Source organism: Botrytis deweyae, assembly GCF_014898535.1.
Source record: "Botrytis deweyae strain B1 chromosome Unknown BDEW_066, whole genome shotgun sequence".
NCBI lineage: Eukaryota > Fungi > Ascomycota > Leotiomycetes > Helotiales > Sclerotiniaceae > Botrytis > Botrytis deweyae.
The window spans coordinates 1-26,054 of NW_024066273.1; the positions used below are offsets into that span (position 1 = coordinate 1).

At 43.3% G+C, this 26,054-nt stretch overlaps 6 protein-coding genes across 6 annotated transcripts; 2 read left to right on the forward strand and 4 right to left on the reverse strand.

Annotated features, from left to right (window-relative positions):
- Positions 1–4,539: 4,539 nt before the first annotated feature.
- On the forward strand, positions 4,540–9,703 carry EAE98_012401 (uncharacterized protein; the record flags this gene model as incomplete). Its single annotated transcript, XM_038960026.1, has 3 exons — positions 4,540–4,604; positions 4,656–7,775; positions 7,831–9,703. 3 exons carry the CDS (start codon positions 4,540–4,542, stop codon positions 9,701–9,703), a joined length of 5,058 nt encoding a protein of 1,685 aa, XP_038803583.1.
- A 1,285-nt stretch (positions 9,704–10,988) lies between these two features.
- Positions 10,989–12,587, reverse strand: EAE98_012402 (uncharacterized protein; the record flags this gene model as incomplete). Its single annotated transcript, XM_038960027.1, has 3 exons — positions 10,989–11,064; positions 11,118–12,462; positions 12,578–12,587. 3 exons carry the CDS (start codon positions 12,585–12,587, stop codon positions 10,989–10,991), a joined length of 1,431 nt encoding a protein of 476 aa, XP_038803584.1.
- Positions 12,588–13,511: 924 nt separating this feature from the next.
- Positions 13,512–17,244, reverse strand: EAE98_012403 (uncharacterized protein; the record flags this gene model as incomplete). The annotated part of the gene is made up of 6 exons (XM_038960028.1): positions 13,512–13,793; positions 13,878–14,533; positions 14,590–15,643; positions 15,707–15,888; positions 15,972–16,682; positions 16,764–17,244. The coding sequence occupies 6 exons, from the start codon at positions 17,242–17,244 to the stop codon at positions 13,512–13,514; spliced, it is 3,366 nt and encodes a 1,121-aa protein (XP_038803585.1).
- A 2,115-nt stretch (positions 17,245–19,359) lies between these two features.
- Positions 19,360–20,818, reverse strand: EAE98_012404 (uncharacterized protein; the record flags this gene model as incomplete). The annotated part of the gene is made up of 2 exons (XM_038960029.1): positions 19,360–20,697; positions 20,750–20,818. The coding sequence occupies 2 exons, from the start codon at positions 20,816–20,818 to the stop codon at positions 19,360–19,362; spliced, it is 1,407 nt and encodes a 468-aa protein (XP_038803586.1).
- Positions 20,819–21,231: 413 nt separating this feature from the next.
- EAE98_012405 (uncharacterized protein) lies at positions 21,232–23,077 on the reverse strand (the record flags this gene model as incomplete). The annotated part of the gene is made up of 2 exons (XM_038960030.1): positions 21,232–21,346; positions 21,399–23,077. 2 exons carry the CDS (start codon positions 23,075–23,077, stop codon positions 21,232–21,234), a joined length of 1,794 nt encoding a protein of 597 aa, XP_038803587.1.
- A 374-nt stretch (positions 23,078–23,451) lies between these two features.
- Positions 23,452–25,690, forward strand: EAE98_012406 (uncharacterized protein; the record flags this gene model as incomplete). Its single annotated transcript, XM_038960031.1, has 2 exons — positions 23,452–23,500; positions 23,562–25,690. The coding sequence occupies 2 exons, from the start codon at positions 23,452–23,454 to the stop codon at positions 25,688–25,690; spliced, it is 2,178 nt and encodes a 725-aa protein (XP_038803588.1).
- Between the last annotated feature and the right edge of the window lie 364 nt (positions 25,691–26,054).

Below are 26,054 nucleotides of genomic sequence, written 5' to 3' on the forward strand. Positions count from 1 at the left end.
TCTTTCTCTTTCCTTTTCTCTTTCCTCTTTTCTCTTTCTCTTTCTCGTTTCTCTTCCTTTCTCTTTCTCTTTCTCTTTCTCTTTCTCTTTCTCTTTCTCTTTCTCTTCTCTTTCTCTTTCTCTTTCTCGTTCTCTTTCTCTTTCTCTTTCTCTTTCTCTTTCTCTTTCTCTTTCTCTTTTTGCTGCAGGATTAGTGGATGGATGAAGATTGTAGCGAGGATAGGTAGGAATTGTAGCGAGGGTAGGTAGGTATATATACGGTTTTAGATTAAATAGACGATATAATGAGATAGGACGTCGATGAAAAATTGAGTTGAGGAGTTGAGTCTTTTTTCGCGAACTGGAATGTGTGGGGATGTATTTATCTAGGGAATAGGAAATAAGAAAAACGCTTGATTTGATAGGGTTCAGTGCTAGTGTAGTTTTAGTAGGGTTTAAGTGCATATGGTATATGGTATATGGTAATATTTGTGTTGTGATGTTGTGTTATTCACTAGAGGCCCTGAGGAGGGCATTTCGGCTAGATTGTAAATCATGGTTATAATTTGAAGGGCCGAGGGGTTGTAGTGGGAGTGGAGGAAGATGACTTTAGGGGAGTGGAGATTGGTAGGGAATAGGAAATCTGTAAATTTAGGATTGAAGTGGGGTATGAAAAGGAAAGTATTCTGGGATGGGATGGGATGAGACGGGCTGGGCTGGTAAGAATAGGATTGTGATTCTCTTTGTGGGATAAGAAGCTTTTGATTGGTGAGATGTTTTGAGAGAATCATTTAGGTTTGTTTGAAGGGTTGTGTTGTGAAATGGGGTAAAATTGTGGTTATCTTTTGGTCGAAGTTGGAGTTGAGGTTGGGATTGAGATTGGCTAGGAGTTGGGTAGCATGAAAATGGGCAGTACTGGTAATGGTCTATGTTGGGCCAGTCTGTATGGGTACGCTGTGTGTAGATACCTAGCACGGCGTCAGTTTCTTGTATGGACAGGAACATGGGATATGGATTTTCGCATGTGCGCATGATATGGTTGTTGAAGAAAATGAGATTGAGGTTGTCATCGTATATCCTGCCTCTCTGAAATACATATTGTAGAGGACTTGGGTGACCATGTTTACCAGCGTTTGTGCCATAGATTCTTCGTTTCTTTCTTGAAACATTTCAACAGCCCAAGCAAAGCAAAATGCGAGTTGTTTCCAGGGCTGCAAGGTGGACTCATCTATACAACAATGTCCTTTCCAGGTGCGATTCTCTCCGTAAAATCTAGGGTCGATGCGCCTTTGAGAAACAAAGGGGTCATCTGGTGAATACTAGATGTGATATCTTGGCAATGGTTGATAGAGTTGCGGATATTACCTAAGTAGCTGTGATTGATCATATGTGCGGTAAACTTTCCAGAACGAAATCAGGTTGCATATGCAGTCATTGAGGTGTATGATGAAGGCTCAAAAAGCTAGAGATTTAGACTGTAAGAAGACGTGACGTAGGGATCAGCCGTAGCAGTTTGCTTGGCAGGTCATCTCGGAGAATACAATACGCTGTTTTGTAATGCATCGTGCCATTCGGAAAATTTAGACGGCAAAGGAGAATTCTTTAAGAAGGTATGGAACGTTGAAATTTGTTTGCTGTTTCGAACAGGAATGGGCCAACGGAAGGGAACCAAAGGTGAGGTTGGATGTATGACATGAGTGCAAAAGTATGGCAATCAAGGAGATGGCATGGAGTACATCTCCGAATATTACACGATTAGGAAGTCGTGAGAGTATTGTCAACTTTTCAATTTGCTGGCTCGGGAGCCTACTTCCCACTCTCGGAACGGGCTCAACTCATCTCATCAATTTATAACATGGTAAGCTCGGCATTGAATTGGGCTGAGAAATGAACAGAAGTATGAAGAGTAGGTAGATGATATGAGATGATATGATATCCTCTGGCTTGAGAAAATGCTTGTGTAAGTCGGGGAGACTATTTTGGACTAGCTATCTACTAAGATCTAGTAATTTTTGAAGTATATAGTAAACTTACTAGGCTTCCATCGTCGATGATCTCAATCAACGACTCTTAAGATGAATTGAAATCGAGGCGTGAGGATTTATTTTCCTTTTCAAGACGACTATCTGTGTATGACAGGTCAAAATATCAAACTTCAAATCTATCGATTGCCCAATGAACCTGCAGAATTAGTAAAAAATCATCTTCTATAAGTGCCATCATGCATGGCTTCGGAGGGATCAAATCCACGAGCCAAAGCAGGTGACACGACGGAAAGCCACAAAATCGACGTTTTCTGTTACCTACGAGCCTACCTAGCCCTGGAGGTATACAGAACAGAGCGTGGCATCGGGTAATTTTGACATTTGAGTCAGAGCCCTTATCGCACATGGTTTACTGTAATGTAATGCACAGATAAGGATGGATTTTCGACGAATCAGATAATGAATAGCTTTGTTCAACGGGTGTTTGTGTTGTGCAAGTGATGAAAGCCAAAAAAATTCCTGATCACGATCATCGTGTCCACTGTGCACAGTGCAAGGTGAAAGATGCGGCTACCATATCCGACAGCACCTTCCTTAATAGGTCGCCGACGCTCAGGTCGGCCAAAAGTTTCTTTCTCAGACGTTTTGGGGGATTTCGTTCCGATAAGTGATGGCGGTGTGGGTGGAAGTGTGGAGATGGAAGAGTGGTGCAGGAATGAAGGGGTGCTACACGAAGTAGTCAGGAACCGTTGATAGCAATGAGGGTCTGAAGATGGGTCCTAGGGAGAAAACTGTATGTACGAAGTACGGAGTAAAGCTTGTGATGAAATCAATTGATCAATCAATGGATGGTAGAAGTTAATGATTTGATCTTGAGACGAGGAAAACTGTGAAGTTCATTTGATCCAAGTAAGAAGTACGAATGTAAGAAGCAATCCAAAAGCAATCCTTCGCGGGGTAAGGTTGGGTTGTTCTAGAATTGCTAGGTAGATATCGTCGTATCCTAGGATAAGAGAACTAATGCCGATTCCCTTGTCGATTGTTTGATTGATCATTGATGACCGCCTTTGCATGGCGGTTAAATGGCAATAGATCAATGTCTATTTCTGGGGGTGTCAAGAGTCCAGAATCAAGAGAGGGCGTCGCATCGTCGACAAGTCGTCATGTTGATGCCTCGATCGATCTCATATTATATATATGTGCACCATGTCATGTATAGAATAAGCTGGAGGTTGATGCGTAGTCATGGCGACGTAGGTCGATAGATACCACCTATCGGGATCAAAGTGATATCACACTGATAGCACACTCCACACCATGTACATTGTAGACACCGAAGTCATGCAAGCCGACCGAGTAGAGCATTTGGCAGATTCGTGTAGGAAACATCCATGGAATCGATTGTTCAATATCCCTTGGCCAAAGTATCGTATACGTATACCAATGGTGACGAGGGCAATCATAATACCATAGCAACAAAATGAGTGTTTTGATGAAAAAAGGTAAAATGCAATCAACGTTCCAAGAAGTTCCCTGTTGTGCTCCCGTTGAGAGGTTAACCTTTCCAGCATTGTGAAGTATGTCTTCCTAGGCGAACGAGGTACAGATGTCTGTCTGTATGGACCAGGTATCGTACAAAACGTATTGAGGTATCACGTGGGTATGTAAGATTACGATTATTGCAGAATATATCTCATAGTCATTCACCGATTGGCTTCGGAAGACGGAATTGGAATCTTGATGAGTATGATGAATGGACTCTGTGCTACAACTCCGACTGACAAAGCTACTCCGTACGTACTATTGAGTATCAACAATCCGAGACAAAGCCTCTCTCTCCTGGAGTGACTGACACTGAGTCCTTCGACTTCTCTAAGTTCTCTTCCCTCATCAAGTGGGGCAATATTATCTAAGTGGGACCAGAAAGAGTTGGTGGCTCGAGGGTGGATGCGCATCACATAGGTTAATATGGGAACAGTCCATCTGCTATCGTACCTCGTACTTGTATGTATGGTGCATGCTTAACTTGAACTCTTTTTGCAGATAAAAGTAAAAATCTCATCATAGGACAGTCAGAGTAGAGGGAGGGTAAAGAAAGGTATGTACTATGTATGAATGCATGCAATTAGTCACTTTTTCCTCCATCCATCACAAATCACAAAGCTCTTCTCTCCACCACTCCCAACATCCCATCCATTCCAACCCTCCAACTCCCACCTCCTTCATCCTTTCTCACTCACATACAACTTCATTCTCTTCCTCTCCCACCATAACTTCCGAGTACATAAATCCTCATTATATATATATTTACTCGGAGATCTGGTAGTGAACTATCTGGCTGCTTCTTTTCTTCTTCTTTTTCTTCTGCTTTCTCTTCTCCCATTATATACTACAGCTTTACGCTCTCGGTTTAATTTATCACCTCTTTGGGGTTTTCTCGCCGATAGTCATTGTTTATAAGCAGGAAATAATAATTATTTTACTTGATTAGCCAATTCAATGATACGTTAAGACTACCTCCACACAATACGTTCGAGACGTTTCAATCGCCATCCTACTATTCACACTCAACAACATGTTGGGCAAATGCCGTGGGCCTATATGGCAAATCGATGATTTCACAAACTGTGTACAGAGAGAGTAAGTGGAAGCAGACAGTCTGCTGCCAGCCCGAAGACTAACCGCAAAAAGTTATCTGAAAGTACTCTTTCCGCTAATAGTCATCGGCCTCTCGTTCCTCATCCTAATAACATCTGCGGTCCGCCGGAAAATAAAGTTAAAACAGAAACCCAAGTATCGACAACTGCGAACGGGATCAATTGACCGTACAACGATAAGTGGCAATGGATTCAGTCATCATAATGGGGAGGCAATTGCAAACGGAAACGAGCACACCGCTGTCGATGACGAAGACGAGGGGTTGTCGATAAATGGCGGTGGACGATTGGTATTGACGAAAACGATCACTCAAGGATCGGTTGCTGCCATTGATAGTCCTAGAGGCCAGAACACCTTGACAGTTATTGAGCTTCTTGCAATCACGGTAGAACTTGGTATCCAGATCGCAGTTTTCGTACTCGGCGCATATGGTTCAAAGGGGGTTGTGGCCGCCACTGCTGGAATCTTTACCTGGACCTATATTTTGATACTCGCAAGTTTGAGATTTGCTTTCTCCAATACGAAATGGAGAGTCCCAAAGATTTGGAATCACACGGCTGCTTTATACACTGCACAGTGGCTCTTTTCGCTGGTTATATTCCGCTCCGCGATCATCCACCCGCGTTCCAGAGTCAGCCAGGGACTTATTATCTCGGATTTCATCCTCTCTTCGTTCCTTTTCGGACTCGCAATTACTACACGCAAGGGCAACAAGGCTGTGGTCTTGGAGTGGGAGGGAGACATTCAACCCTCAAAAGAGCCGTTGGCCAGCTTGTTTTCCATTGCTACCTTCGCATGGGTCGATTCTATTGTTTGGCACGGCTATATCAACACCTTCGAAATCGGAGATGTCTGGAACCTGATGCCAAAGGACAAAGCGGCAGCTGTTTTGGCAGACTACAGACTACTCAAAAAGACGTCGGCCTTAGTATGGCATTTGATGCGCTACTTTAAAGGTCTTCTTACTATACAGTGTGCTTATGCCGTCTTTTCCGGCCTTTTCAACTTTGCACCTACATTGCTGTTGAAAGCTATTCTTGAATACATTGAAGATCCAGATTCGGCGCCTCGCAATGTCATCTGGCTATACGTCATTCTTCTTGCCTTTACAGATATTCTTCGCTCGCTCGCTGATCAGCAGGCCCTTTGGATTGGCCGCAAGATCTGTATAAGGCTCAGGGCAATCATCATTGGTGAAATCTACGCTAAAGCATTAAGAAGAAAGGCTGCATCAGGAAGTGACTCTGTTCTTGGCGCAAAGAAAGATCTTAAGGATGTAGAGAAGCCTAGCTGGTGGCGAAGATCACTTGGAAAGAAGAAGGGTGAGCAAACTTCTAATGCCGCACAAACTCCACCAGCTACTGCAACTGGGGCTGGAAAGAAGACAGATGAGCAAGCTAATGTTGGTACCATCATAAATCTCATGTCTGTTGATTCTTTCAAAGTCAGCGAAGTCACTGCGTATCTTCACTTCCTCTTTGCTGCTGCTCCAACCCAATTGATCGTAGCTGTATATCTTCTCTATCGTATCCTCGGAAAGAGTAGTATTCCAGGTCTCGTTGTCATGGCTATTCTTCTCCCTGTGAATATTGGATTCGCTCGTGGCTTTGGAGCTGCCCAGAAAAAAATTATGGCAGCTACCGATAAAAGAATCCATACTACCAATGAAGTCCTAGAGAACATTCGTATCATTAAATACTTTGCGTGGGAAAAACGCTTTACTGATATTGTCAATGATAAGCGAGCTGATGAGTTGAAAGCATTACGCTTAAAGTATATCATCTGGGCTTTCGCTGTTGCTGTGTGGAACACGGTCCCGGTAGTTATTACTTTCTTCTCGTTTCTCTATTATACAGTTGGAGAGAAGAAGCCGCTTTATCCTTCCATCGCATTCACAGCTATCTCACTCTTTAATATTCTACGCGTTCCTCTGGATCAATTGGGCGACATGATAGCTCATGTTCAGGAAAGTCAAGTATCAATCAATCGAGTAGAGGAATTCTTAAATGAAGACGAGACTGAAAAGTACGATCAGCTCTCACATGATAACTTGGATGAGGATGGTAATCAAATGATTGGATTTAAGAATGCTACTTTGTCCTGGGGTGGCAAAGAAGCCTTCACTGATGAAGATGTCTCAACTGCATTCCGAATGATGGATTTGAATGTCAAATTCGAAATTGGTCATTTGAACATCATTGCTGGACCCACTGGATCTGGAAAGACGTCTCTCCTGATGGCTCTTCTCGGCGAGATGGCTCTAATCAAAGGAAAGGTGTTCCTACCTGGCGGTTTCAGTCGTGAAGATGTCCGACCCGACCCCGAAACTGGTCTTACTGAAACCGTCGCTTATTGCGCTCAACAACCTTGGCTCGTGAACGCTAATATCAAGGAAAACATTTTGTTTGCTGCTCCACTGGATGAACAGAGATACAAGGATGTGATAATTGCTTGCGCTTTAGAACGTGATCTGGACATTCTGGATGATGGCGATGAAACACTTGTGGGTGAAAAGGGCATCAGTCTTTCCGGTGGCCAAAAGCAACGTATCTCTCTCGCAAGAGCTCTTTACTCCAACTCTAAACATGTACTCCTCGATGATTGTTTGAGTGCTGTGGATTCACATACTGCCAAGTGGATATTCGATAATTGTATTCGAGGACCATTGATGCTTGATCGTACATGCATCTTAGTCACGCACAATTTATCTCTCTGTGTTCCTCATTCTCGATATGTTGTTTGTCTCGAGAACGGTAGGATCACCGAACAAGGATCCGCAGATAAGGTTATAGCTTCAGGGAAATTAGGAGAGGAAATTACTAAATCAAGCCCCGCTTCTGCTCTTCACTCACGAATCCCATCTCGAGTCCCTTCTAGCATCGGTGAGGAGAGCAACGAAACTCTTATTGAGGAGCAATCTGCAAATGGTAAGCCGGACGATGCAAATGCAAAACCAAAGGCGAAGAAATCCAAAGAAAAGAAAAACGCCATGGCCGAAACAAAAGCAGAGGGTGGTGTCAAATGGAGAGTCCTCGTATTGTATTTGAGAGCCATGGGTCCTTGGTGGTTCTGGGTTCTCGCTGTAATGGTTTTTGGAGTCCAACAAGTTGGCGCTCTTGGGGCCAATATATGGATTAAGCAATGGGCAAATCAGTAAGCTATAAAACGTGCACTTTTCAGCTATCGACTTGTGCTAATGAACCTATAGATATGATGCTGAAGCTGTCCGAACCAAATATCACTTATCCGCAAACAATTACATTGGCAATACTATCTCTACTATCCAAGTCGCGAGCTCAAAGTTATCTCAAGTTCAACCATATTTCGACCCTAACAAGACTTCGATTGTGGCGAAGCTCGCTCCAGATGTTGATGTTGGATATTATCTCGGGGTTTATGCTTTGATTGGTATCGCATGCATGTTGATTGCCCTTTTCAGAGACTTCTGGCTCTTCTTTGGTTCTCTTACCGCAAGTTGGAGAATCCACGAGAATTTGATGAAAGCCGTCACCCGAGCAAAATTTAAGTTCTTTGACTCGACTCCATTAGGTCAACTCATGAATCGGTTTAGTAAGGACTTGGAAGCTGTTGATCAAGAAGTCGCACCTATCGCCATTGGAGTCATGTCATGTGCCTTGGCTATTATTGTAACGGTCGCTTTGATCACTGCTATCACTCCTGGCTTCTTGATTGCAGGTGTATTCATCAGTGCTATGTACTTCTTTGTTGGAAAATTCTATCTTCGATCATCAAGAGATTTGAAGAGAATTGAATCAATTCAAAGAAGTCCATTGTTCCAGCAATTCGGAGAGACACTCAACGGAGTTACCACTATCCGAGCTTATGGTGATGAAAAACGATTTGTTCGAGACAACATGTTACGAATCAACACTCATAGTCGACCATTTATTTATCTATGGGCAGCAAATCGATGGTTATCATTCAGAATTGACTTGGTCGGTGATCTCGTCGCATTCTTCGCAGGAGCATTTATTGTCAGTAGTATTGGTACTATTGATGCTGGTTCGGCTGGTCTGTCCCTAAGTTATGCCATCAGTTTTACGGAGAATGTTCTTTGGATGGTACGGCTATATTCTATGAATGAACAAAACATGAACTCCGTAGAGCGAATCAAGGAGTATCTGGACGTCGAGCAAGAAGCAGCAGAGTATATTGAAGAAACTGAGCCGGCCAAGAACTGGCCAAGTCAAGGATCTGTGGAATTCATTAATTACACCACAAGATATAGGGAAGACTTGGATCCTGTATTACGAAATGTCAGTTTCAAAATCCGACCTTTGGAAAAAGTTGGTATCGTTGGCCGTACAGGTGCAGGAAAGAGTTCTCTTGCCCTTGCTCTATTCCGTGGTCTTGAGGCCGAGGAGGGAAAGATTTTGATTGATGATGTTGATGTTGGTCTTATTGGCCTTCGTGATCTTCGTGAGAGAATAACCATCGTACCACAAGATCCAACCCTTTTCACAGGTACCATTCGAAGTAATTTAGATCCTTTCAACCTCTTTACAGATGAAGATATCTTTACAGCTTTACGAAGGGTTCATTTGATTGGACCAGTAGGAACATCGACAGCTCCTTCCACCCCAGGTGTCTCACGACCACCATCTATTGAATCATTATCAGGCTCTACAACCACCAACAAGAATATCTTCTTGAACCTCAATTCCACCGTTACAGAATCAGGAAACAATCTCTCACAAGGTCAACGACAACTTCTTTGTTTAGCTCGCGCTTTACTTAAACAACCCAAGGTTCTCATGATGGATGAAGCTACTGCTTCTATTGATTATACCACTGATGCCAAGATTCAAGAAACGATAAGGGAACTCAAGAGTACGATTATCACAATTGCGCATCGTTTGCAAACAATTGTGGATTATGATAAGGTGTTGGTATTGGATAAGGGAGAGGTGGTAGAATATGCCCATCCGCATGAGTTGTTGAAGAAGGAAGGGAAGGATGCGATTTTTAGAGGGATGTGTGAGACGAGTGGAGATTTGGACGGGTTGAAGGAGGCGGCGAAGAAGGCTTGGGAGGCAAAGAGACTAGTGGATGATGAGTAGAGAGGGGGAAAGCGAGGAGGAAAGGAAGGAAGGAAGGATGTAGTATAGTGCATTTTGGAGAATGGGGAAGAACTATACATAATTTTTTCTTTCTTTTGTGGTAAATAAATAAATGCATTGGGATTTTGAAATTCTGTAGATGGATTGTTGGGCCTGGTTGGTTATTTGCATTTGGGATCGGTGGGTGGTGGAAAAATTACTTATTTGTGCTGCTGTGAGTAGATTTGGTGGTGGTTGTGGTTGGGCAAGGTTCGGCGAGGTATACATATATTTTTCATGAAAGAGAGACGATAACGATGAGGAATAAATAAGGATTAAAATCAGAACAACTTGTTACATTTCAAATTTCAATGTCATTGAGTGGTTGGTTGGTTGGTTGGTTGGTTGGTTGATTGGTTGCGGTTCTGGCTTCATTTCTGGTCTGGGTTCTAGGGGGAGGGGGGGGAGTGATGGGGGGGGGGGGGATATATGAGTGGGTGAGTTGATTGAGAAACAGAAACAAAGACAGAAACAGAAACAGGAACAGGAACAGAAACAGGAACAGAAACAGAAGGAGAACAAAGCAAAGCAAAGCAAAGCAAAGCAAAGCAAGAAACGACCAAACTACTTATTAAGTCTAGGTACCTAGGTAGATAGCTACCGATCTATCTAACTGACCAACTACCTACCTATACCCTATTCCCTAAAGAGATCTAATCCAACAAACCAACTGAACTACCTTAAGTATCTAATTCACACACCCGACACACTAATAAATATCAGACAGACAGACTAATAATTAATTAACCGATCCACTAATTCACTAACTTTATGCTTCGTACCTACACTTTGATAGAGCTATTATCACCTACCTAGGTAGTATATAATGATTACAGTACAATTCCTACAACAGCACACTTGGTATAGCTTCTATAGCATTCAGTATCCACATCGTTATAATCACAATTACAATCACAACGCAAACCCAATCTTTATCAAACATTTCTTTACAAATTGTACAATAAGTGCCTGCTTTTTATAACTCATGCTACCATCAGATTTCATGCAATGCAGTCCCAAAAAGTACACCCATCCCCATCCCCAACCTATCCGCACCTATTGTTACATTACACAAAGATCATAGTCAGTATGTAGATAAAATGATATTGTCTCTTTCATCTACACATCTTTGATCTCCGAAACCCGTCCCGATTTTCCTAACAACCACCAATCCTAAATCATTTTGCTTTTCTTTTATGTAATCAAGCATACAAGAAGAATTTGAAAGATATGAAAAGGGATTTCCTTATCCCATGATCATGCCCTTCATGCCGGCCATATCACCCTCCTTTGCGGCGATCTCAAAGTATCCGTAGATAATACTATGAAAGTGTTAGTCATTTGTATTGGGTACTATTGAAATGAATGTACTTACGTGACAGCCAACAAAATACCAGTTCCAGAGCCGAGAGCTCCCATCAAATCACTACCAACAGAGAGGGCACCAATACAAGCACCACCAAATGCGGCAGCAGTAGGAATAATGCGCTTCAACTCCTTGTACATGCTTTGTTCTCTGTGACCAGCCATGACAAGTCCTTGATCCTTGAGTTGCTTAGCAACGTCTCTTGGGCCGGAACCGGAAACCTCAATCCAAGTCTTGGAGAAGATGGCACATGCGACAAGCATGTAAACAATGTAGACGGCAGTGTGGATTGGGTCGAGAAGAGCATCGGTGAAGTTCAAAGGTGGGGACATGTAGTATGCGATACCGGAAGTAGCGAAAAGTTGTGCTGAACCCTCCTTTGCCTCCCAAACACCGAAAAGTTGGACAAGCAAGTTCTCAGAAAAGCGGGAGTACAACATTTGGGAGATAAGGAAGACGTTGGAAGAAAGGGCGGATTGAAGCATAATTGGCATGTTGGAGGTATAGAAAAGACGAACTGGGTAAGAACCACGAGCACCACGTTGGCGGGAAGATTTGACTGGGATCTCAACGCGGAAACCTTGGAGGTAGATAACAGTTGCGAAAACGACGATAGTGGCCAAAAGGTTCATGATGTTGGGGAGTTGTTGTCTATAGAAAGCCTCTTGGAGAGCACGTTGCTTGTTTGGCCATGTCAAAAGCAAGTGGAAGAGTGCGATAACGGCACCTTCGAATTCTGGGCCACGACCGGTGTTGATGGTAGTGGGAGAGAATGCTTTCCAGATGATAGACTCGCAGATGTTGGTAGCGATGAAGAGGGAGATACCACTTCCAAGACCGTATCCTTTTTGGAGGAGCTCATCGAGGAGAATAACAATCAAACCGGCAACAACCAATTGAAGGATGAGAAGGCAGACGACACCAGCACCGAGATCGGATGGTTGACCGTACAATCCAGTAAAGACATAAACAGTAGCTTGACCCATTGACAAGATAATAGCGAAGAGCTTTTGCGCGGTTTGATACAACTCGCGATCAGCCTTCAAGTCAAGATCAACATCAATCAAATGGGTACCAGCAAGAAGTTGGAAAACCATTCCGGAGGAGATAATTGGTGTAATACCCAATTCCATCAAGGTACCTCTGTTACTTGCCAACATCATTCTCAACCAGTATAAAGGATCGGAGGTATCTGAGGACACAATACCATACAATGGCATTTGGCTCATAACCAAGAATATCAATAATGTCAAACCCGTCCACATCAACTTTTGGTTGAATGGGACCTTTGTCTCGGGTTGCTGAACCTCAGGGAGGAACGGCGAGAAGGGTTTGATGAGATCGAGGAATCGAACTATAAAGATACATTGTCAGTATTTTGCAATTGATTGTGGGAAGAAATTTGAAGTTTTAGAAGCTCATCCACACTTATGACGATGAGCTGTGCAGGAAGAAAAGATATAACTTACGGCCACTCATCTTGGCGGTTTAATATCTGAAAACCTCACAGAAGTGGAAAAAGAAGAATGAGAAGAAGAGTTAAAGAATGGCACGTTGGCACTGTGCTCTGCTATTTGAATAAATGTCGCAGATTGTGAAGTGTTGACAGGAATAATAATCCGAACAGATCTCAAAGCTTGGGATTAATTCAAGGTGGTGGCACTAGTAAATTTTGGGACTGGTGCCTTAATGTAAAGATGTGGCCTTTGGGTGCATGGGGATGAGTCAGCAAATGGTAGAGCTTCACTAGTGTCCGTCCGTACCCCTTTTATGCAAGATGTTGAGAACAGATGAGAATATGAGATGAGTAAGAATTTCTTATGATTTACGAGTATTCATACTGGTGTACTTTGTATGGGTCATTTGTATTATCACATATCATTCAAGACACATCTCCAGCTTCAAAATTGAATGGAAGATTCAATCATTGGTGGCCTCAAGCAAGCCATTGAGTTCTCATTGATAATGGTCATAGCAACTAATTGTCTTCACAAAAGTGATAGAATACTCTCTTCCAATACCCAAACTATGAGTTATCTGAATTTTGATCAAGAGCTCACAGAAGTTTCATGGCTTATAGTCAACTCAGGTATGATGAACTCCAGCTGTCTACCTATGTATAGAAACCTACCAAGCATTGGTCATTCAATCATATATATACAAAGTGAATCGCAATCCTTTCATTGTCCATAAATTCGTCGAAACATATTCTGATATCCATAACATGATCATAATCTGTAACGAAGAAGTGCTAGCGCCGCCCATCAAAATCAAGAATCCCTCCCATTTCTACATTCTAATAAACCCAAAATATCTAGCATCTTGCATTACCGCTCCCAACAGCTCTAACCTCCTATCCTCTACCCCCAAAAGCGTCAAAGTTACCTTCCCTTCTTTGCCCCTCTACCAAGCTATTCTCGCCAACCAACCCTCTGGCCACTTTCTCACACAAAACTTTCTCACCTCGTCCGTGAAAAGTATCCACATACCAAAAGCCAACGGCAAGAAGAAATACTCCACTGGAATTGGGCTACTGTTGATTGCAGACGCCAATCCTGGTATGTAGAGGAAGATGAATATTACGACGAGGGCGAAAATTATTGCAGGAAAAAGCCAGAGATTTTGTGTTGCTTTATTGAATGCAGGTGGCTGTTGGAAAATTGAGAGGCGACGGGTGCGAGTTGCCTGGGTTTTGGTTAGTCAGGAAGTGAGAAATTAAAGCAAGAAGAGCTGGGGAGAATAGGTACAAAGTGAAGGAAAGTGACTTACCATCAAATTAAACCACTGCATGATAACCAAATTGACAAAATAAATACTACTAGCCACAGCCAACACTTGCTGTACATATGCATCACTCAAATGAGGCGGATACTTTCCATAGCCCAACCACAAGATCGAAAATGTAACTCCTCTCCGTTGACAATACCAATAAGCCATCGCAAATGACGCAATAGCTTGTTGTACACCCAGAAAAATGTAGGCATGAAATAACAATTTCCAATCAACCAGCTTATCTTTTTTAACATCTCTTGGTTTCCTCAAAAGTACATCGGCCTCCGGTTGTTCATAAGCAAGAACTGTGGCACCAGCACAATCTGTGAGACAACAAATCATGATCATGAGGAAAGAGCTCAGAATTTGAGGAAGACCTAGAATGACGTTGGTAATGATGGGGAGGAATTCGCAAAAGGTTCCTGCGGGAAGAAGGTAGATAATAGTTTTCTTGAGGTTGTCAAAGACTACACGACCATATTTGACGGCTTCGACAACGGCACCGAAAGAATCGAGAAGGACCATATCGGCAGCCTCAATGGCAATATCTGAGCCACTACCGAGAGCGATACCAATGTCGGCGGCCTTTAGAGATGGGGCATCGTTGACTCCGTCGCCCGTCATACCTACAATATTTTCACGCTTTTGAAACTCTGTATTCTTGTTAGTCGTATGCAAAATAGTGCGTGAAGTAAACTTGAAAAAATACCTTTGACGATGCGTAGCTTCTGCTCAGGAGTAGTACGTGCGAAAACAATCTCTTCATATTGACAAAGCTGATCCCATTGATTATCGTTCAAACTCATCAAATCCGGACCGCTCAGAGTTATCGACCTCGCATCTCCGTGCTTAGAGTCCACGTCTTTCTCAGATATGACACCACTTGAAATGCTTTTGGGGGTATCTATACCATTTCTGCTGAGTTTAGAAATATCGTGAATCATCTCAGAAGGGGTAGTGATGATGCCACATTCAATAGCAATAGCTTGAGCTGTGAGTTTGAAATCACCAGTGACCATGAAAATTCGGATACCAGCTCTTCTTAGAATCTTGACTACCTCTAGGATTTCATCTCGAGGAGGATCAACGATGCCAACAAGTCCCACTAGAGTCAAATCGCTGCCAGCCTGTCGCATGATCTCGGCCTCAAAGGTGTTGTTCTCGGGTCTATGCTGTTTCTGGTGGCCTGGAAGAACTTTTCTTGCAAGTAGAATCACCCTCTTTCCCTGACTTGACCATTTGTTTTTTATCTCTTCAATAGACGCCTTCTTCTCCGGATTCAACGGGTAAACATGTCCGTCTTCACCAACGTAATTAGTACAGCGCTCCACTAGAATATCTGGGGCTCCTTTAATAGTCAACAGAAGATCTTCATTTCTCCATTCAGCTAGCTCCTCAGGTGATACTGCAAGTTCCAAGCCTTCGGGGTCAGATAGCCTCAGAGTCCTGATCATAAATTTGTTCTTGCTGTTGAATGCTAGTTCGAAAGTCTTTCTCCATAAAGTATACAATTGTCGAACCTCTCCAAATGTTTCTGATAGTCGAAGAACTGCCTGATCTGTCGCATCGCCTGCAATCTTCCTTTCCGCGAGAGGCAGATTGAGCGTAGCAGCATCGAACTCGCCAGCATTGCATAAACCTGCCAGGGATCGCAATTGAGCCACAGAATTGGTAGTCTTGCCATTGAGATTTTGGAATTCAACAGCTTGCTCAGGCGTCATTGTTTTTTCTGCGATTGAACACTCGGTTGCAAACATCTTGTTCTGAGGAGACAATTAGCTGGAAGATCTCTAAGAATATTTAAGGACAAGTGCCACTAATGTTACCTTTGTCAAGGTTCCGGTCTTATCCGAGCAAATAACTGACACAGCTCCCAATGTTTCGACAGTCTTTAGGGATTTGCACAAGACTTGATTGCTCTTCATGATATTCGCCGTAATGGTTAGGGAAGCAGTTAGTGCGATAGGTAAACCCTCAGGAATAAATGCAACTGCCACTGTTACGATATCTGCAGTAAAAATCTCTTAGCCAAAGATCCCTTCTAGTTTCCTGTGGTGGACCAGATAAGTGAGAGAAGGAAAAGCTAAATACCAATAATCAATCCGCCAGTGGAAATCCAGTCAGGGTGAGAATGTCTTAACCATGCAGACCAACAGACAATGACAACTATGTTGAAGAATACCATGATGGAACAAATGATTATGATAAACCTCAAGATCTCCTTTTGCAGTGTCGTCATGCCTGTCTTCGGCGTATTGGTCAATTTGGCAATCTTTCCGAAGACCGTCTTGTCTCCCGTGCTAACAGTGACTCCTATCGCGCTTCCGGAGATGCAATGAGTTCCCTGCATACCAATATTGTGCGTTTCCAGATAATTGAGATCTGTATTTTCGATTGAACCGGCAATAGGTTGTGACTCGCCAGTCAAGATGGAGCGATCAAATTTAGCATCGGATGAGATTTCAACGAACCGCACATCTGCAGGTAGCTTGTTACCGGCCTTTATATAAAGTATGTCACCGGGAACTAGATCAACTGCGGCAAGTTCTACGCGGTTGCCATTGCGGAGGACAAAGCAGTCGTCGGGAAGCATACCGGAGATAGATGCCATGGTCCGAGACGACGACCAATCCTGCCATGCATTGAATAGTGCTTGAATGACGAAGACAGCATAGAGGACGATTGCAAGAGCAAGATTTGCTTGTGCCGGATTTGGTTTTCCTAATGGTTCATAGGTGATAGTGACCAAAATACCACCAATCAGTAACACTGATCCGAATCCACCAAATAGATATCCAAAGACTAAAGGATAAAAAGATCAGAGAAGATTCCAAACAAATGAGAGCATAGATGAATCGCCAATGAATATGAGATTGAACCTACCCCTCGAGAACAAGTCTGAAGGTGGCTTCGAAGGCATGTTCTTTCCGAATTCTTTTGTCTTGACCTCAACCTGTTCTTTCAAGAGACCTTGAGCAAGTGATGTCTCCAACCGATTTACAACATCGTCTGTCGACAAAGTATGCCACTCCAAATCACCAAGCTCAGCTGCAGCGCCCTTCTTTGCACGATCTGCATCGATTCGCTGTTTTTCTTTAGTTTCTTCAATGGCAAAAGATACAGTGCGGTAAGTAATTGGCAGAGCAGTTGCTGGATCGATGGAAACTCTGCGGCGCCTTGAGCTTGTAGTTGATAGCTGCGAGTTATTTGTGGCTGTCCGAGTCATTCTAGGGAGCGTGTGTATTTGTCTGCCCGTCTCTTCATCTTGTGCGCCGAATCTGATTCGGGCTTCGGGTCTAGGTTGGACGTGAAAGATTTCATCGTCGTGATCCTCGAGTGAGGTAGGTGCAGATTTTTCGTCCATGTTATTGATCGTCAGAGTATCGTAGTGAGGGTCTTAAAGGAGTAGCTGACCAAAGGCTTCGCAGATGTGTTGTTGTTAGAGAAATGCCTTGCTAATGCGAAACTGCCACTTGAGTGGGTAGGAAAGTACAGCTGTAAACCAGAAGAGCTCTTGGAGTCGTAGCACTTGTTGGCCGTTCAACGATAAAAAGAAGTGAATATGGAGAGAAGGGTGGAAGAAATTGAAGCTACCAAAAACAGAAACGGCTTGGGAATATCAAACAACCCGACGACTTCGAACGATTTGAATTTTTGAGGGAGGCCAACAACAACTTTAAGTAGATTAGAAGAGCAAGTAGTAAAAGACTTAGGAGATACAGCAACAAACAAGCTCGAGTAGGTACGGCAAGCAGATGGGGGCAGTGCCAAATTATCTTTTGTTTCCAAAAGACTAGTTGATGGATACAGATCTACCTTGTCCCAATTTTTTTTGTAGAAAAATGAGTTGTCCTACCAGAAGTTGTGGCGTAAGCGTGGGAGCATATGCAAATTTTCTGATTGTGATATATATCGCGCGGAACAATTTCGCATCTCGTGAGAATGTTATAGATAGGTGGGTAGTAGCACAAGCTGTTTCCATCATACAGCTACCTACATATAATACAAACTCACTTGCATTCCAGAAGCCAAAGCCGAATGTGGTCTAGATCTGTAACTTCAGGGCGCATCTGGAAGCCCGTCAATTTTGACATCAACGTAATAAAATTGAAACCACCCATGCAAGTGGTCGCCAATCTCTGCATCTTAGACGTTGTATCAAATCGCTCATATAAAAATTGAATGCGTTCGGTGTTGAATTGTTATAAATGTGGTCTTTGTAGTGAAAACTCGATCCAAGTCCGCTGGTCAACGTTAGGTTAGCTGCGAAAATGATATCTGGGAAATAAATCCCTCATGGAGCGAACAGGGCCTCCTTGCTCGATTGATTGATTGTTAAAAAGACACCACGAGCAATTCGATTGGTTGCTGTTATTGTATGATATAAAGGATACTGCTAATAGTTATGTCGTACGACACACTGAGATTTGTATTGCAAGTTCTGAAAATATATATATCAAGTTGCGTAGTAACCATTGAAGATATATCGAAAAACAGTCTGTTAATAAGATGGACGTTTGCGGGGCGCTTTCTTCCCCTTGTCATTCGCGTTCAAATCAAGCTTTGTGAGAGAGCACGTTTAAAGCTCGAGTAATAAATTGCTGGGGTTCTGGGTTGGCACGGTCGGTGGGTAAATTCCATGTGGCTGTAATAATAACAAATTGTAAATGCCATGTCAAGGGCAAAGCAGGTTGACATATCGAATCCCGTGTACTAGGTTCTTGGTACGTAACTTGTAAGTAGTCCTCGTTTTTAGCAGTGCACTTTCCTCCCACATCCAACAAGTCGCAAATTTCCACATGCTATCGAAGCCTCCTTGAATTGACAAATTAAGTTGTCAAACTTTCGTTATCGGATTGCCAGATAGATTGGCTCCAATTAAGACACGGGATGTAATGGTCGACAATATTTACCTAGGTAGTAGCTGAGAGAACATTGCAGGACCGAAACCAGCGAGACAATTTTCCACCGCGAGATGCTCCTTTTTTTAATAATTTTTTTTATAAAAAAGTTTGTTCGCCCATATTCAATGGTCTCCATCTTATCAATTTTTGGGAACTCAAAAGCTTTCGACGAACCCATTGAAATTAAATTTATAGCCCAGAACCAGTTGTTGAAATTATCTGGTGTGAGTTCGTTCTCGCGCGTACACACAAAAAGCGCTCCACGAAGTACTACCACTCCAGGTACAGCCAGCGTGGAAAATTCTACGTTTGTAGTAGTTCCTAATCTCCGTTTTGATGTACAGCATCAAGTATAACCAGGAGTCTTACTAATAGCCTCGCGTAAGATGTCAAGTTACTCTTGGTTTCATTCTCGTCGATTTTCCGTAAGGCTGGATCTTGGCTACAATTGTGATGATGGTCATATTACCAAAGATCTGTCACGAGTTCTGAAAGCTACCAAATTTTTCAGTTGGTCTGGCGTGGGGGTTGGAGATCTGGGTCATTTATGTCTGTGGGCACAGCATTGGTGCCTCTCAAGTAGCAAATGATGATGTGCCACCACTCCTTTCGCTATCGTGACAGGACCTACTAGTTACCCCATTTTTCTGCAGCTTCTTCACCATTCGTCGATGGGCGCGGGTTGTAGAATGTACTTGCCATTGACCTTCAGTCATAACGACGATGTGACATACTTCACATTTCTGTGGCACCCATCGGGCTTTGCTCTCAGAGTGCTGCAAGGGCTTTTCGGGATTCAAGAATTCTCCGGCTAGAGTTGACATTTCACTTGGTGATGGCAGCTTGCTGCCAAGAAGAAATTCTTGGGTAATACCAACAGCAGGGTCCGACACACTCTCCAACCATGATGATACATCCGTTCCATCGAGGAGATATAACCTATCGAGGGCGTTCATTTGAACAAGACTTGGTATCAATTTCAGACTGATCCATCGAATTTGTCTTTTCGCATATTGTCGGGTGGCTGCCTTCATTTTTTCTAGCGAATCATCGCGGAGGGCATTCAGCTTTTTTGGATCTCTGTCCTCCTGCTCAAGGGCGCGTAGGTACAGCTCAAATTCCTTCCAGCCGATAGAGGCCCATATTCCACGAGAAAGATCAAGATCAGCACCACCACGAATGTATTCTTGGCGAATGTTCTCCATCGATTTGACTTCATCCAATAGGCCAACATCAATCATCTTATCGACTCGTTTGTCAAGCCTCGATTTGAGAACATCTGATTTCGCATGAACCCAAAATAGCAATGGTGAACCTATGTTGAATGCCTCTGCTTGATCCGAGTTACCGTCCGAGGTCGCCTGGGCCATGGCTTTGATCTCTCTCTGCTCCTTATAGATATCGGAGGCTTTCTTTCCACTTGTCAAGAATATTTGCAGCGATGTTTGAATCTTGCGCCGATCATTAGGATGCCACTGTGCAGCCATGACAGGATCAACTTCCCTCAATCGCTCCAGAATTTGTTCTGTGGGTGCATCGAGTATTGGGAATCGTTTGGATATTTCTTCTATGGAGAGTTGTTCATTATCCTGCCCCTCCCCAGAACCTTTCCCGGAGGAAACGAGCTCATGCTCAAATAGAAGAGACTGTGTATAGTAATGCGTTCCGCCTACTACAATAGGTATTCGTCCCCTGGATCGAATTTCTTGGATTATCTGGCTTGCGCGATCCTTGAATGTGCCTACCGTCCATGTTTCCGCATCCAGGGGAATGAATCCTAGCAAGTGGTGTGGAATACCATTCTGTTCTTCGACAGTGACCTTGTTTGTAATGATAGGTAAGCCTTCATACATTTGCACAGCATCACCATTTATTATTTCGCCATTAAATCGTTTTGCGAGGTCGATAGCCAACTGTAGGATGATTAATTAGCCGTCGTTCTCAATGACAGACTTCTAGACCCACTTGTGATTTTCCAGTACCAGTCGCACCGAGAACAAATAATAAAGGATCCTTAGGAGCTGCACGAGCCATTGTTAATAGCTTCCTAAATTTGTTGTGTATTTGACGTAACATTAGGAAGAATTTAATCGAGTGACGGCACTCGGTATAGCCAAAATAATTTGGTATTCTTGTTAGTGGGGTTAGCCTTGTCAGCCTAGCCTGCAAGGCTACACGCACATTCGAAATTAATTGCCTGCCAAGGGCATTTTTAAAGTACCCAGGTACTGGACCTGAAAGTTGTGAGAACTAGACGCCCATCTGGAGCTGCAGGTGGTATATGCATAGGTAGCTGACAGAACAACGAGAATTGTAAAGGGATGGTAAGATAATTGAATATGAATTAATTTGATTGACTGTCAAAGAGCCTTCTTATGCCATACCTGTAAATGCTCAATATGCAGTCCTGAACACCTTGCTAAGAATATCTAACAGCTGAAAATCCCTTACGATACAATATCCTCAAGAATGTTTTCTAATTCCTCCTTTCTAAAAGGTACAAACAGCACTTCTGTCCCCAGAGCATCTTTTCTACTCTCTATCATTTGGTGATCATGAAATCTAAGCAAGGATTAGCTATCATCATATATCGATACGACGACTATAAACTTACTCTTTCAACAACGTTCTGAAATTCATCTCATTACTGCAAATGAATTCCTCAACAGCTTTCTGGTATAGCACCCTGTATTCCACACCTGGCTCACTCTTCCTACTAGCAACTCCATGTACGCCATCTTCATCGTCATCATTATGCTCGCCTATGAGGTTTTCATCCATAGTTGCAAGTTGTTCCCCAACCAAGACTCTGAAAAGATTCTTTGCATTTTCAGGCAAACTCTTGAGCACAAAGCTTACACCTCCTTTGCCCCCTACTTTGCGTCCGCTCCTGCCCAAAAGTTCATGCACTTCATCTACAACGTCAACTTCTACTGTATAAGGTAGAAAAGTTGTACAATCGTGAAAGAGTAAGTTGAAAGCTGAGCGAAGCGAACTATCCCAAAGCAAATGGAAGGAAGGGTGGTCTACAGACACAACTAGATGTACCTGTGGGTGAGAACTCAAGCGTGAGAGTATCGTTTGGGACGCAGGGCGACGAAGAGCAGATCCATCGAGAGAATGGATTATTAGAGTCACATGTTGAGTTTTGTCTTCATCAAGTATATTCGTGAGGTTTTCAAGCATTTCTGCGGGTTGTGAACCTATTTTCGTGCCATGACCAGAGATAGAACAGGCTATTGTAGTCAAAAGCTCTCGGATTGTGAGGTTTTGTACATAACCATTCACTACGACTATTCTCTGCCGAGAATGATCAGTCATGGTGTTGTAGATATGCTCCGCAAATTTGAGAAGAAGAGACCTTTTTGAACCCCAACCATAAACACAAATGTTGAAGTCCTGGCCGAGCTCAAATTGCCATTGGTTGAAAGATTTGGCATGTACATCCTGTAGAAAGTTCATATCATCTTCGTGCTGGTCTTTATAGTTCCGAGCAAGACTAAAATATTCTTCGTGGTCTAGTAACGCCAAAGAAGATAGATTGGAATTCGCAGTTTTGGATCTCCCGGGCTTATTTTGAGAGAAGTATAATTCGTGAGGTGTAAGATCCTGAGGTGGTGTCAATGATCTTTGCCGAGCCTTTGGTCCCTTTAATTGCCCCCGTCCACGCTTAGAGGGAGTAGACGGTTCGCGTAGATCTTCAGATAATTGAATTGTATCGTCGTTGCCCATTCCAATTTCCCCATCTTCGTCTGAATCGTATATCTGGTTCGCAATATCCTCTTCCTCGTCATCATCGTCGCTATTGAGGCCTAGTACTGTACGTTCAATGAGGGTTCTAGTACTCTTCCTCCTGGCCGATCGATCAATGTTGCGTCGAAGGCGTGGAGTTTCATCTGTTCCAGTTATGCCTTTGACTTTGATAGGTGTTGCGAATAATTTCTCGCCATGTCGTAAAGACTTGGGAGTCGATTGATTCTGAGCTTTAATCGGGCTTAAGGTAGGACGACTGGGTGACCCGTGAGCCTTCGACTGCGATTCTGGTAGCGTAGCATTATTGTTGTTCAGATTTATTTCTCTGTCTTCCTCCGAATCTTCTAAACCGATAATATTCTCTTTTTCCCCAGTAGGAGATTGACTTCGTTTACTTGCAATATTGTTGTTTGGAGAAATAACGTCCTCGGATTGGTGATGTACTTCTGCCGATATTCGATTACTTGATCGAGTTCGTTTAACATGAAGGTCGTTGTTGCCTCTTGTTCTTTCCTTCTTGTCTTGTTGTTTTCTTTTCATCGCGAGCTTGAAGGTAGGTCTATCCGGACAAGCATTTGGATGGAGACAATTTATATGTTAATTAAGGAATTTATTACCTTGAAATAGCCTTGATTATCAATTGCCCAATTAGATGTTAAGGACATCAGTGAATTCCATGTCAGGGCAAGGCTTAAACGCGGGGAATCGCGGTTGCGGTTGCGGTTGCCTGGCACATTCGCGTCCGATCTAATCCTTGTAAGTAAACAAAAAGGGTTCAGGCACTAAGTGTATTTTCCAAAGGAAGTTTATGGATGTACTGTACTTTATGATAACCACCTTCGCGAATTACTAATTGGTGGAAAATCTATGGGCATTGATTTTTCGTAAACTTCTTGCAGTTTGCCACCTTAAATATGCTCAACTGGTGGTTAGGACGGCCTGATGGTGCCGAGCGCGTTGCAGGTATAAACTTATCATAACTTACCCAAGTATATAGAAGACGCAAAATGCTTACACTTCATAGGTGCAGACCCCGAGATAGATGCACCGGAGACTCCAGCCCCGGTCTTTGCTGCTCGCGCACTCAAAAGTGCCTTCTTTGGTACGCCTGGCCTTCCGCAAGACGATACGCTATATGGACTTGAAAAGGAGGACGATCCAATATCAGACAGAGATAATCGGCTGCCACATTATCTATCAGCTTCTCCAACGAAACCACCAGGAATATTAATGACACCCGGAACTGCGGCGACTCGAAGAAAGACTGTTTCTTTCGGATCAGATGTTGATGATAACGAAGGCAAGGACAGGCCACAGAAGATTGTTGGCAGGGCACCAACACCAGGGAAAGCCCTCACTTCATGGGTCGCCCAACCGGAAGAACTATCACAGCCGAGCAGAAAGACCTCGCTTTTAAAGACTTTAGAAGACTCTCGTGGATCGGACAGTGCATTCAAAAAGCGCAATCAATCTTCTACCACCTTTTCGACATTGCCAAATTCAGCTTTGACTAAGGCGAAGGATGTAAAGACACGAAATGACACGAAGGAACCAAAAAATTCAAGATCAAATGATGTACAGCTAGCGAAAGAATCAATGTCTGGAGTCGACAGTGATGCAGATATTACGATTGACATCAACGATCCTCGGTCCCAATCTGGCAAATTCTGGAAATCCGAATTCCAAAAGTACCACGATGAGGCGCAGACTCAGATGAAGAAGCTAGTAGGGTACAAGCAGCTCGCAAAGTCTTATGCGAAGAAAAAAGATGCAGAAGCTCTCGATCTCGCAGAAAAACTGAAGGAAGAGCAAGCCAAAGTTGCCTCGATGGAAAACAATATCACTGAGTTAATGTCGCAGATTGCAGCAGATGGGAAGGTTAAAGGGGACACTTCGCCGGCACTCATGAGGGAACTTGCTCGTCAGACTGCCTTAGCTTTTCAATATCGTGTCCAAGTAGAAGAATTTCGCAAAGCTATGGAAGGGGATGGAAGTCTTGCAGCAGCTGTCCCAAAGTCTGAATTGAGAAATGCGAAGAACGAGCCCAGAGACACAGCCTCCATCCAAAATGAATTAGAGCAAGCGTTACAAGCTTTAGCCACCGCCGATAGAACTGTTTCTAAGCTTCAAGGGGAAAACAACAAGCTTTCACAAGATTTGCTACATTCCGATCTGCGATTCGAGAAGCATACAGAAAGCTGGGAGAAGCGTTTAAAGCTCGTAGAAGGACAACGCCAGAAGAAAGAGGATCGCTTAAAGGCTCTTCAAAAAGATTACGATCACATGAAGCAAACGGCAAAGAGTTCAAGACGCGAGACAGAGCAGCTCTTGAGAAAGCGCCATGATCAAGTAGTGGAACTTAAGAAAGAAATCGCATCATTGAAGGGTGAGCAATCGGCCACAACAGATTTGGAACAGGCTCTCCATATCAAGTCCATCGAATACGATACAATGGTCGATGCATACGAGAAGGAGATAGCCAAATTGAGAGAGCTTGTTCGTGGTTCTACCTATGACGAAGTAACAGGATCGGGCTATGATTTGTTCCGAACCAGAAGCCATCCAATTGAGAAGTCGCATGCTTTTACAAGTAATATTCCAGTCTTGAGTCATTCCATTGCACGGCCATCCAAAACAGTTGCCTCCTCTAAACCTACACATTCTGAAGCACCCACTGATATCACACAACGATCGTCACATGCAGCCTTATCTGAGATTACTAATCTTGCGTCTACGGAACAATATGCTTTTCAAAAATCGAAGAAGGTTGATTATACTCCTCTCGCCAATCGATATGCGGATCTCTCCCTCGATTCACCAAATGTGGACTTGCAAGCCGAAGACGCGTCCTTGCCTCCTCTTCGTACACGAACCAGTCGTGAGAGGTCTCTAGACAGCCCCAGACCAAAGATATATAACATCCCCTCAAGTCCTCCTAAAGCTACAGTATCTCGATCCAGAGCCGTTGACCAGCTTAAGTCAAATAACGACCGTGGGGTACCTCGTCCGACCACTGTTGCATCGAGCCGAAGATCCAGTCCATCAAAGTGTGTCTTGCCTCCAGATAGAGTTGCAGCTGCCAAAGCAAGGCTAGCCCAAAAGAATGCTGAGAAAAGAAGGGCTCAGGCATCAGGGATGAACAGCATTCGATAATTCTAGTCCGTTTTGAGCGTTGTTCAGATTACAAATTTTGGAAGTGGGAATACTGATTCTACTTGAATTCATGTAAAGTATGATTCTTGGCGTTTATCAAAGGCAATACCAACGGGACGGCGTTATATTGTGTTAGCAAAATTTGTACCATGATACCTCGAAGATATATATATTTTCACTTTTCGCATCAATCCGTCGCCCTGTTATCATGAAAAGACTTCAAAAAAGATGTGAAAGTTTGTATGTGATCCACATATCTAGACTCAAATGGAATCTAGTTTATTTGTGCCCAAGCTGGTAGTAGTTCAACATTTGCACAATGTTCAGGAAATCAAGTAGTGATGTGGTTATTGGGAACAGAATG